The sequence below is a fragment of the Magallana gigas genome, chromosome 7 (genome assembly GCF_963853765.1).
Source record: "Magallana gigas chromosome 7, xbMagGiga1.1, whole genome shotgun sequence".
In the NCBI taxonomy this organism is placed as follows: Eukaryota; Metazoa; Mollusca; class Bivalvia; order Ostreida; family Ostreidae; genus Magallana; species Magallana gigas.
This window is the reverse complement of record NC_088859.1, coordinates 22650873-22665062: the sequence shown is the minus strand read 5'-3', so window position 1 is coordinate 22665062 and position 14190 is coordinate 22650873. Positions and strand designations below refer to the sequence as shown.

The window sequence follows — 14190 nt, the reverse complement described above, 5'->3', positions numbered from 1 at the left end:
GACTTTAACATGTCAATTTTATTCATTACAAGAAATCTTTAATTAAAAAAAAATATGTAAACTGAATCAACTGATTACATGATTACACATACATGTGTAATTATTCTCTCAGGGATCATGTCCAGCATAAAACTTTCCTAAAAAATCTGTAGGCCTTGGATTATGTGTATCTCTAAAGAATCGCATCACGTGGGGTTTTTGATTGAAATGTTCCACAGTATTGATCAATTCCAATTGGCCCTGTTCAAAATAAAGAAAAGTTATATCAATACATATGCAATAAAAACATTTCTAATGTTGGCCATTTTCGTGAAAACTAAGTTTTACTTGATTTGAGATGGTTACACAGCTTGTGAAGATATTCAATGATGAGTAACAAGGCATCAAATACTGGATCTTAAACAAGAGGCTAAGGGGCCATGTCGCTTACCAGAGCAACAATTATCAAATACATAATATCTTGATTAAATTATTTAAAGATTAATTAATTGTAAAATACCAAAAGAAGGTCACTGTGACCTTGATACAAGGATATAAAGTTATGTGGATGCTAACATAGTAACATAATATAAATAGTGCCTGTTTGGGAGGGTAAGAGTTGAAATTGACACCCCAAGAAAACCATCGTCAACCGACTCGAAGCGAAGCGGAAACTTTTTCTTATACTGTGTAGCCCTTATTTGGAAGGTCACTAAGTTGGTGGATTTGGGCTTTCATACAATTTATCTTGATGGAAATACCTTGGTGGGAATAATACTCCCATAAGTATACTTGGTACTTTGATTTCGACTGGAAATTGTTGTCACGTGATATATAAAACAGTCTCGACCTAAATCTGTTTAATGTATTGACAGGCACATCAGCCTATTGTACTAAGACCCGCCCATTATTTTCATCTTTATTCATATACAACATATGGTCACAAACCATGGCAAATTCCAGCTGTGATGGGTCTTAAAAAACAACGATAATGCAGATACCCTTATAGTTAAAATGTGTTAGAACTATTGAAACAATTTAAAAGACATCATATTTATATACTCTTGCTTTAAAAACTATCAACATTTTTGTAGATTTGATATAATTCGTCGTACAAAAAGGGGCCGCATAAATAGTTTTGGCACATGATCCTTTATTTTCCATGGGAAAATAATTTGTCTTTTGAGAAGAAGATTTTTAAAAAAAATTTCTCTGTATATTCCTAGGTAAAATATCAATCCCCCTCGGGTTATTTGAACAAACTTAAATCTTCACTACCTGAGAATGCTTCCACACAAGTAACAGCTTTTCTGGCCAAATGATTTTTGAGAAGATTTTTTAACAATATCCGTAAATACCAACAAATTTTCAATTATTATAAATAATATTCCATTTAAAGGGGACCTGGCCAATTTTAACCAAATTTGGCACAAAGCATCCTTATGGAACGGGGAATATAAATTGCAGAAAATATCTATCTTTATTTAAAGCGGAGAAATCCTCAAAACTGTAGAACTAGGGGCGCATTTATAAAAGTCTTCTCAAGAACTACTGACTCAAATTCAACATAATTTAGCATAAATAATCCTTATGGAAAGGGAAATATATATGCAAAAATTATGGGCTAATTATGTTTCAAATTTGAATAATTTACGAAAATAATAATAAGACAAAGAGAATGGGGGGTCAATCAGTTCAACTTCGGGCTCGATATTTTATATATCGAAAACCAGTTTAGAGACAGGGACCAGTCTATGTTAGAAGCAGCTATCTTGAACGGAGATGAATTTGCTTGTAGTGCAAAAGTTAACGTGCAAAGGGAACATTAGAAACATCGAAAATATATTTGTGCCGTTTGTGACGGTGGTTTTAGCTTGTTTTGATTTTCGTTTAGTTTCTTTTAATTTTAACTTGAGAGGAACTATCGTCTGCATTTTAAAATTTTTACTTGTAGACCGGTAAATCAGACAGCTGATTGTTTACATGTACCTGCTCAAAATCTGATGCACTAACAACATATTATAAAATACTATTCATTACGTTGGTACATATAATTCGGTACGGTCTCTATGTAATGGTTGATAAATGCAACATGTTTTTAAACAATAAAAAAGTTATAGCTTAAAGCTATACACGCTATAATTTGCGTCAATTTTGAATAAAGGGGAAAATGTATGTGTTTGATTACTAATAAAAGTTACCTTTATTCTGTTAATTATAATGCTCAATTCGATCACGTAACAAATATATCAAATATTAAACAATAAAAAATATTTATTTTCCTGCCAGGAAAGTAATGCCTCCTCGTGAATATCAATCTATCACGTGATATCGACAGCTAAATTTAGCCTATCATACCAAAACTGGTGAAGGGTCAACATCTTCATAATTGTGATAGTTTCACAAAGGAAAGGATATTTTCAGTAAAGCATAAATTTGTCCGATATACGAGTACAAACAAAAGAAAAAAATACAAGCCTGTGAGTAGATATGAATACTTCCTTTAAAGAAATGACGTAGACCTGTGTTTTTCCCCTATGTGCTATTTATAGATCCTATAAGTGTTAATGCAGAAGTAAGGGTATCGTGAATGGCAAGCGTATTTTACTCATTATACATGTATGTATTTCAAATTAACAACTGTTAAGCATATTAAAAATCAAGTTGGATATTTAATTAGGCAAACAATAACGACCACCTAGTTCTCCGCGGACATGCGCAATGAGGTCGGTTTGCTCTTCCTTCATCAATATTCATGAAAAGGTATATTTTCCTGGCAGGAAAATAAACAATTAAAAATCTATATCTTTGTAACGAGATGGAATTCACCCTTGTAATTTACAGATTAAGGATAACTTTTATAAGTAGACAAACACATGCGTTTTCACTGTCATTCAAAATTGACGCAAATTATAGCGTGTATAGCTTTAAGGGCTGTTTTCAGCTTTGGCTTCTCAGATCCCTTATTTTTTTTAGATTTTTTTGCCAGAACATTTCCGGTCTGCGCATTAGGTGCCTGATTGTAAATATAAAATATAAAAATATTCGCTTTAAAACTGTGTGAGAAAATGTTAAACATGCGAATTCAATTTAACATAGAAACTCCCGTAGACGATTTTCATCGGCTCATAAAACCCAAAGTACAAAATAGTTTTCAATGAAACTTAGAATATATGTAAATTCCTTCTATCTAAACAATGACTATGCGCGCTATAAAATTCATAATGTTTAAATTTTCTTTATTTTTTCATCCCCCCTTTTCTCAAGTTTTCGGTCTCATATCTCAATCAAAGAACTGAAGTACTGACGGGAGTTGATTTTATCGATTATCATTTGTTTTAAAATCAATTTATCTTGCATGGCAATTAGTTTCTAGTTTGTATTTGAATTACGCACTTTTTTATAATATGAATTTTTAGACTTTTCCGACAAGAATTTCTAGAAACCCCATATGAATCATATGTTGTGTAATATTTAAAGATAGATTTCAACAACTAGTATGTATTAGTTATCGAAAAAATTCTAAAAATTGTATAGATCCAAGCACCATTGATATCGAACTCTAGTCTCGTTTTACTAGACGATCGGCTGTCTCCGTTAATATCCGACAAGCAAGAGAGCCCCTCTCTGCTTGTCGCAGATTTACTGAGACAGCCGAGCGTCTGGTTGAACGAGACTATATTAACTCTGGCGTAGGAATACATGAGACTACAAAAATATCTTTATTGTTCGTAGTATAAAAAATTTGACTATTTTCAAAGTGTTTCCTTGAAAAACAATGCTTCAGCATACATTACATCGAATTTTTTTCTATTATTTTCAAGAACTTAGTCTTGTCAGCGGTGATGATTTGTGCTTAGGTCCAAACATTGTTTCACTTTCGGTGCCAGAGTTACTGCATAGGAGAGTTGATTAAAACCAACTCCCAAAAACGGTGAGAGATAGAAAAATGCCCACACTTACATTTTTAAACATTTTGACAAGATACATCCAATTCTAAAATTTGAATGTTCTAACTCCAAAAATAAGCAGCATATTGCGTTTCATTTAATTTTTAGTATTTTCCTTGTCAAATCCAGAAGTACCGAAACCGGATGTTCAAATCCTTACTTACGCGTGTCATTAACAACTGCTATAAGCCTATGCAATCACAATTTAAATATCATTCACTGTATTCAATAAATCCTTGACGAAACTTTGTCGAGAATAATAATAATAAAACAGACAAAAACAATAGGTCTTTTCGACCAAAAGTTGAAAAGCCCTAATTAAAGAATCTGGAAATTAATTCAAAACAATATAGGAAATGGTAAACAAATACTTTGAATATCAGAATGTGATCCTAACTGACTCGTCTTATTACGTACACTTCAATATGGTACTTTAATGTTTTAGTGATCTGGGGTAGGGGTTGGCTGAATTGGGCACCTACAAAACTTTCCAACAAATTTCCATTTGTTTTACCTTCACAACCAATAGATCAATTACTCGTAAATCTGTCACATGTTTGTTCTTGGCAAATTCTTCTCTCAGCTTTGCATAGGCTTCTTTTTCTGTCACATCTAATTTGTATAATTGTACTGAAAATAAGATATTTGGGATTATAACCAACAGGCTGGGACCAATCACCCAGATGGGATATAATATCTCATTTGGTATAATAGCCCAAATGGTATGGAGGGTAATTGTGTTAAAAATCCAGACCTGTAAACTTGTAAATCCGAATATGCAATCCTGTTGGTGTGTGAGCCTGAGTATGAATGAGTGTAATTTTGTTTATATACATATACATGTAACCTGTCACTATAATACACACTTTCCATCTGTAGTCTCTGCATTTGAATTTCCGTTTTCTGAAATAGCACAGCTGACATGTAACAAATCGACAAATGTAAAGTCTACAAATTTGTCGAATTTTGACATGACCATATATGGAATGAGTGGCGTCACCGATAGAAAAGGCTATCTGCAGGTAAAGGCATGCCATAATCGCCATAATGGGGACAGAATAAATAAAAAAAAATATAAGGTAGGTCTATAATCATATTATTATCTCTGGACAACAACGTTAACATTTCTTAGGAAGTATTATTTTTCGGAAAAATAAATTATGAGCTTGGTGTACAATTTTTCAAGAGAATGTATAAAAGATGCGAGTAAAAAATTTGATCGGCTTTAGATATCTTCTTAGAACTGGAAAATATTACATATAATGACTTTGTTTGAATATACATTGATTTCGATATACACGCATTTTTATTAGAGTTCATGCAACAAATTGTTTAAGTATAGAGCTCGGCTGAATTAACAAAATATCTCCAAAAGCATCATTCTACTTATTGCTATCACAAAGTAGTGACAAGAACCCCCCCCCCCCCCCCTTTCGCGAAAAATTACACATGGTCGGCCAGATTGTCAATTAAATAACTGAGTTGCAAATTATCAAGAAGAAAAACAAACTATTTAAAGACTTTTGTTTTGAGATTTTGATTAATATGAGACATAAGAAGCGACATCCCCCCCCCCTTAAATTTTTTTTCAAAAAAAATTCCAATGATAAGGTTAACTGTCGTGAAATTAAAAAGTGTCTAAATTATTTTTTTAAAATGTTTTATTTTGTATTGTCGGCAATATATAGGAAAAAAAAGCTTATCAAGCAGGTGAAAATTGGCAATTTATTTTTACTTCAAGCAATTATTACGGGATATGAAAATGACGTCCTGAATGTCGGTTCAATAGAGACTCACTTAGTGAAGTTGGTTAATCAACATTTTCCGGAGAGCTATTAAAATACAGCTTTAGGGCTGCTTGTGAACATGTACTGTTTACAATAAAGCAGCTACTTAATTTTGTAAAATTATCGTCAATAGAGTATAAATTTTAAAATATCTTATAATTAAAACTCTACCATTTCATATACGATCAAATTCATCTGACCCACCCCGTTCCTTAATTTCAGAAATCCAATTTCCGAAGAAACAAGGTATTTGTGAGCCAATGCTCACTAGTGATACCCCCGCTCTGATGTGAATATGCAAAGTAAGCAAAGTCGACATTTAACAGAAAGCTGGCATCCGATTGGTACAGAAATATATCCCACAATATGGCATGCCTAAACAAATAGTGTGTTAAAATTTCAAGCATCTGCGATAAATAGCTGCTGAGAAATCTTTGAAGAAAATTTGTTTGAAAATTTTGGCTAAAATAAACAGTCATTATTTAACAGGAAGTTGACCTCCGATTGGTACAAAAATATATCCCACGATATGGCATGCCTAGACAAATACTGTGTAAAAATGTCAAGTATCTGCGATCAATAGCTGCTGAGAAATCTTTGTCGGAAATTTGTTTGAAAATTTTGGCTAAAATACACAAAGTCATTATTTAACAGGAAGTTGACGTCCGATTGATAAAAAAAAATATATCCCACTATATGGCATGCTAAAACAAATAGTATGTTAAAATTTCAAGCATCTCCGATAAATAGTTGCTGAGAAATCTTTGACGGAAATTTGTTTGAAAATTTTGGCTAAAAATAAACAAAGTACTCATTTAACAGGAAGTTGACGTCCGATTTGTACAAAAATATATCCCACGATAAAGCATGCCTATACAAATACTGTGTAAAAATTTCAAGCTTCTGCAATAAACAGTTGCTGAGATTTCTTTAACAAAAATTTGTTTGAACATTTTTGCTAAAAATAAACAAAGTCGTCATTTAACAGGAAGTTGACGTCTGATTGGTACAAAAATATATCCCACGATATGGCATGCCTAGACAAATACTGTGTAAAAATGTCAAGTATCTGCGATAAACAGTTGCTGAGAATTCTTTGACAAAAATTTGTTTGAAAATTTTGGCTAAAATACACTAAGTCATTATTTAACAGGAAGTTGACGTCCGATTGATAAAAAAAATATATCCCACAATATGGCATGCCAAAACAAATAGTATGTTAAAATTTCAAGCATCTCCGATAAATAGTTGCTGAGAAATCTTTGACGGAAATTTGTTTGAAAATTTTGGCTAAAAATAAACAAAGTACTCATTTAACAGGAAGTTGACGTCCGATTTGTACAAAAATACATCCCACAATAAAGCATGCCTATACAAATACTGTGTAAAAATTTCAAGCTTCTGCAATAAACAGTTGCTGAGATTTCTTTACCAAAAATTTGTTTGAACATTTTTGCTAAAAATAAACAAAGTCGTCATTTAACAGGAAGTTGACGTCTGATTGGTACAAAAATATATCCCACAATATGGCATGCCTAGACAAATACTGTGTAAAAATGTCAAGCATCTGCGATAAACAGTTGCTGAGAATTCTTTGACAAAAATTTGTTTGAAAGTTTTTGCTAAAAATAAACAAAGTCGTCATTTAACAGGAAGTTGACGTCCGATTGGTACACGATATGCCTTAACAAACACTGTGTAAAAATTTCTTGCGACAGAAATTTTTGTTACGGACGTACAGACAGACGGACAGACAGACAAGGGTAAAACAGTATACCCCCTCTCCTTCGGAGCAGGGGTATAAAAACATAATTACAAAACATAAACATTCTAGTATATACCCTTACAATTTCTTCAAAACCTTTCAATTTTTAACAAAACTTTGTGCTTTAATTAAAATAAATATAAAACTTCTTTTCATAACACTTTAAGATTATTTTATTATTTATTTATTATTTATCTTGCACTTGCACAACTAAATCATTTTGATATTTAAAAATAAGTATAAATACATGTATAGTTACATACACTCTTCCGCGAAAAAATTACCAAATCTTTGCATGTCGTTTAATTCTAACTAATTCAGAAAAATAGCAAAAATAACAAGAGAAAAGCTGTCAATGTGACAGCTAACCAGGGTTTTTTTTTGTGTGAACAGTATCCATAACCCACTTGTCAATCCTGAATTGATAAATACTACCTATCCAGAGAAATGCAGTACTCTTTGTCTATATGCAATATTTTTGCCAAAAATGACTAAGTTCAATAGCTGGCATTTTTTCATAAATTATCAGATATCAAAATCCTAGAAATTTGCATACATCTGATAAATGTATAATTGATCTGCAAAAGAACATACTAGTATACCTATCAGATTTTGTTTGTAAATTACGTATATTATCGATTATATGATTTAATTATCATTGAGCATGATGTTTCACTCTGCTAGAATGAGAAGTGAACAACGATGGTACATGTAGTTGATGCACAAAGTAACAAATTATCCTGATATCAATAAAGTTGGATATAAATGAGGCACTTGATGTCTTTTTCAATAGATAACTATATGTATTAGAAACATCGAGTGTGTGAGAATGTAGAGATGATAAATGAATAAGAGAAAAATCTAAAACTCTTTTGAAACTGTGAATTTTGTTCGTTTGATGTATATAATACAATTTTACATTTTTGTCATTAAACTTCATGTTATCATATAATGCTAGACACCACTAAAAATCAGCTTTATTTTTGGGGGGGGGGGGGGTGAGGGGAGCACAGCCTCTAGCTGATGTTTAAAATATTTTTTGCGATAGTGAGGTAATTTTTTCTGTTAAATTATATTATTAAGATAAATATTTCAATGTCATACATCTGTGCCCTGAACCACCATCCACGTGGAGAAATCATACCCTGGATAAGTACTCATTTATCATGTAACAGGGTAGGGGTTCAAGGCTGAAGGTTATCCTGTGTGCATATGTATAGTTGTACCTTATGTACTAGTACCTTGTATTATCATTTAGATTGACAAGAAATTCTCACTTAATAAAGAAGTAAACAATATATCGAGAATAAGTGCAAGAGAAATTGAAGTTATAGAAATGTCTGTACAAGTCTTGGGTCTTCTTGTCATAAATCAGACGATGCTTAGCTGTGTGTAAACATATATTTGACATCATTCCCACCAAGAAAGGTATGCACAAATCTTAAAATTAAATAACTTTGCTATATATGTACATTTACTTAAAACGACCCCACACCCCAGTTTATAATGTTTAGGCCAGTTGGGCTATTGGCTTAAAATTCAATTTCCAGATGATTATTATGAACCGCCAGGAGGCGGTCCGTTATTTGATACACATTTAAATATTGTAACTGCGTTTCTGCGGACAGTTTTTAAAAAAAATGAATTAATATTATTCTCATTTTTATGAATAAAAAGTAAATTTGCATGTAGAAATATGTTTTATGCCTTTTAAAGCTGCTTGGTTAGATTGTATATCAAATTTTATGCACGCTTTTAAACGATGGTTATACTTAGTATATGTATAATAATAGACATTGCAGTAGTTTTTTCTAGTTAATTATGCCAAATTTCAATGAAGAAAAATACGTACAAAATTTGCTAACAAACAAACGACATAAAAGGGTACCGCGTTATTTCGCCTCATGTTAAATGTTAAATTTCATCCCTGACGTCGAGACGGGTATCATGGTTGTATTACAACTTTGACATCGTATTAAAATAAAGGTTTGCTTATATTTCTGAAGTTTGCTTTCTTTACAATCGATGCATAGCATGCGGGTTGAATACTAGTAACCCCAATCATTCGGGAGACGAAACCAAACGGTTTCCTTTTCTAAAAATTCCAGTGATGCACTTTGGTTTGTTTTTTCTTTGGCCCAAAAAGAAATTATTTTTATTTACTTTGAATATTTCTAACTTTGAAAGGAGACTGATTCTGCTCGTGTAAATAGGAGAAAGTCCATAAATGGTTTGTATGGAAAAAATTTTGATACTGTAATAACAAAAAAATCGGACCAAGCAGCTTTAGAAATATTACATATTTTTTGTTTTGCTCGTGAATGAAAAGTTGGTCATAGACAGTCGTTAATTCGGAAAATTTCGGAGTTTTTCATTGTATCGGGATCGGTATACAGGATATACTAAAGACCTGAAATTCTAAAGACTTGAATGACATGGACTTTTATCTAAATGATGTATTTGAATTTTTATGTGCTGCGTCAAATAAAATGACTTTGTGTGTGAATTTGTTATATTTCCATGTAAGATGTGGTAGAAAATTATCATGAAATGACATCCATATCATTTTTTACGCAAAAATATGAAAAAAGGGAAAATTTGTATGGACCAGAAAATTTGAACTAACCTGATTTATTTTTAATTCTTTTGAAATAACAATGATTATCTTCATAAACTGTAGTATAGATAAGATTTATAATTCCATTTAGGAAAAAATTATCAAACTCTATTCTTAATAATAATAGTTAAATGTCAAAATTCAAAACAAGTTAATTAAAATATAGTAATTAAAATTTAATCTACCATTAAAATTAGTACAACCAACTCGTTATTTTCTTTGTGGTGTGTTTTTTATGTAAACAACCAATGATGATTCATACAACAATTATAATTTTTGCGGCCCATTTGACGCTTGCGTCAATATGATTTCTTGTTTATTTTTGGTATTAATTAATATGGACAGTATGTGTTTGTAAAACACTGATACCCTGTATGGCATTTAATGGCCAAGATTAGTCTTACAAGAGTAGACTAGACTCTGGGATCAATGTCAAATTAAAGTTTAAAAATATTGGTAAGTGATGTCCATGCAAAGGAAATAAAGCCAATTTTGAAAACTCTAACAGTTATAGCAAAATAGACAAAATCCAAGGTCAAATCATGAATTAGAAGTTAAATGCAAAGAACATTGGTGTGTGGCAGTAAAGAATAAATCTGCGAAATATGAAAGCTCTACCACCTAACATTAAAGCTTTCTTTTTTCAATAGTATCAAAACTGACTGAGAAGGTAATTACCATTCGGCTCGATATTTCTTGACATAAATGTAAGCGATAATGCTTTGAAATAAAGAAAAATTGACGTCATTTGAGTGTTTTACTACGGGAAGATTTTACTTGGAATAAAAGAGATGAGATGAACGTGCTAGCGCACCGACACGCTGAATACTTTTAGCCATCTTGAAAACTGTACGAGGAGTTATCGATACAAAAAGGGTACCCTTTTGGCAGCCACTCGCCCGCTCGCCATTTTCACTATTTCAAGAACCGGAAAACCTGGTTAAAAATTCTCTCTCAAAATTCTTAGAATTTAGAAGCAATGGAGCTACATGGGACCTCACGGCACTCAAAATATATTCATCCCCTTGGGAAATTTCTTGATCCATCTCATTACGAGAAAAGAGTACGCATTAACTTATATTCCAGTTTAAATTACATGTCATATTATTTTAGAGAAATAAGATATTATACATTTCTTTTATAAACCCTTATTGTATAATATCATAAGAATTATATTATAGAAATTGTCGCATTTGTCACATTGGCAACGATTTTTATATACATGAACCTCTTCCTGTTTGGTCCAGTTTCAATCATACCTTAATAATTTCTCTAAAAATAATACTGGTATTTTCGATAGAAAAAGTGTCATTCATTTAAAACTTATTGCAACAGATTAGCTAAATATTATGTTTATTTTTCGTCCGTTCTGGCGATTACGGCATGCCTTTTTCCCGCAGCAAAGCAGTTGCCATATAAGGTCATGTCAAAATTCAACAATCAGGGTTTGAAATTAACAGTCGCCGACTCGCCATTTGCGACTAAGTTTTCGTGTGGGCGATTTGAAAATGCAATTCCAGGGGCCCAAATGGCGATTAAACAATTCCTGATGCCAACACATCTTTTTTCCAAATTTGTCCGAATGTTTCATGTTTTCATTTAGGTTGATCACTCAGACGCTTATCTTTATCTATCTCCATGGTAAAGCCTAAATGTCTTGATGATCTAGACTACTGAAGGTCATTATCAGTCAAGCGTTTCGTAGTGTATTAAGAAACATTACTTTCAAAGCGCCTAACTTATTTCGACAATTGTTATAATATTTCGATATATCAGCCAGCAAAAAGAAAAGGATTTTTATTTGTAATAGGAGATGGATTAACCATTACAGATGTACAGGAACAACAAGACATGTGGTTGATTCAGAAGACTTGAGTTATGAATTTTAGAAAATGAAGTGTTTGAAAATTTTAACAAAAATCGAAATTCAATAAGAATGTATATATGTGTACAATGGCATGTTATTAAATGAGATAAACAAACCTCTTTTTTATCTTTTTTTAATTAAAAGTGTGGGCAACTAAATTTTGATGTGGGCCACTGGAATGACGAACTTTAGTAGCCCACATGGCTAGCAAAAAATTCAAGTTAGTTTAATTAAAAACCCTGAACAAACTTGTAGACTTACATTTGTCAATTTGTATCATGTCAGATGTGCTATTGCCAAGCCTGAAGATACAAATGCAGAAACTATGGGTTGAAAGTGTGCAAAATTGAAGGTTTAATTAACTAATGAAAACAATCATGACAATAAAGCTGGAAAATGTACATCATACAAAGGAACTGAGTCAAATCTTACATGTGTTTATGTCCGAGTTTTATATGTTAATAATTACACACTTTTTTTATCCTCAGACTCACACACTAACACGATTGCATATTAGGATTTACAAGTTTACATGCCTGGATTTTTTAACACTGTAACCCTCCATAAAATGGAACATTAATTTTAAGGAGGCCGATTTGGGTTTAACATTTAACCTTATGTCATTTAAACCAACTCTAGTTTATTTGCGAAGTTTCATGAAAATTGACCATGTGGTCCTTTTTAGGGACCATCTCAAAATAGAGGTACATTTACTATAGGAACATATAGGTAATTGTCACTTTCCACGCAGATTAAAAAAATACTACAATATAGCTTTTTTTCTCAAATTGTTATATATGATTAATAAATCATTAATAGTATTATTATTTCCTACCTTATATGTAAAAAATACTAAATTCTAATGTCTGGGTTTTAGTGGGGGCCATCTCAAAATATTAAAATGCAGCAAATTTTGCTGTACATTTGAAGTATTATGAATGAAGATTGGTATAATGCATTCATTCAAAAAATAAGGAAAATGTCCTTGAGGATAGCATCATTCTGTGTAAAAATTTTCAACAGCGCACAATTTTACTTTTTCTTTTATGTTATTTCTAACGACGTACTCCTACAAAACTTCATTTTATCACAACACCATAAATCGCAATCGCGGCAATGGCAACGCTCCCCTACCGCACAATGGAAAAATCGTGTAAAAAATAAAAATTTCCTGATTTTCTGATACACAAAATCTGTATTTTGTGTATTGTGTTCAATTTTATAAATGATATCGAAAAAATTCATAAAAAGTACAAATCCACTGTATTATCATCATACTAGAATGTGCAAAAACATGCGCAATAAAAACTAAAGTCGGCCTCCTTAAGTGCAAAAAATAGAATTTGTTTTTATTTTGCTAAAATTATGGTACATCTGCATTAGAATAGATTGAAATGTAACAACTTTTGGTAAACAACTTTTTCTGTAATCGTACTATTACGAAGATTAATCTCTCAGTATATTTAAAACTTCTTATTGGGATCAATCTTACAAACTATACTGGCGTGCAACTAGTTCTTACCAAGTACCATTTCTCACCAGTGCATTGTTACGTCATTTTATCAACAAATAAAATTATATATGAAAAATGACGTAACAATGCACTGGCAAGAAAAGGTACTCTGCAAGTACTGGTCGCATGCCAGTAGGCCTTATTGGAAAACTTGCTAACCAAAAGTTGTTGCATTTGATACACATTCATGCGGATTTCTATCAAAAGTAACCAAACAAAATTCTTTTCTTTTTGCAATTGAAATTTATATCCCATTTGGGTTATTATATCCCAAACGTGCTATTATATCCCATTTGGGAGATTGGTCCAAACCTGATCAAATGCATAAAAAAATTGACAAAACAATTAAGCAATCACTGATGAAGGTATCAGCCTATCACCAACATGGGTCACATAAGCATTTGTGGTTCCCTAGGGGTCCAGTTGGCATGATGTGGTCATTAACAAAATACCATTTGATAAGCAAGGCACAAGGAGTAAGAATAAATAATACACGTTCGAATTTTCTCAACTATGAAACTATGAAACCTGGCTCAAAAAAGGTTTGAAAAAAAAATTACCCATTTGTGGTATTTGTTTGTACCATGCCTTATACAGATGAATAACTCTTGCTTTTGCCTCTGACGGATTGGCGGACATAATAGGCTTGGCCCGTTTTAGACCATTTACGACCTTGTATGTTTTCGACATTTTGAATGCACCTATAATTACC

General features: G+C 32.0%; 1 protein-coding gene across 1 annotated transcript; it reads right to left on the bottom strand.

Annotated features, from left to right (window-relative positions):
* On the bottom strand, window positions 1-14189 carry LOC109618245 (NADH dehydrogenase [ubiquinone] 1 alpha subcomplex subunit 6). Its single transcript, XM_034458575.2, has 3 exons — window positions 14039-14189; window positions 4444-4559; window positions 1-240 (listed from the first exon to the last, which is right to left on the bottom strand). Exons 1-3 carry the CDS (start codon window positions 14166-14168, stop codon window positions 109-111), a joined length of 378 nt encoding a protein of 125 aa, XP_034314466.1. The 5' UTR covers window positions 14169-14189; the 3' UTR covers window positions 1-108.
* Between the last annotated feature and the right edge of the window lies 1 nt (window position 14190).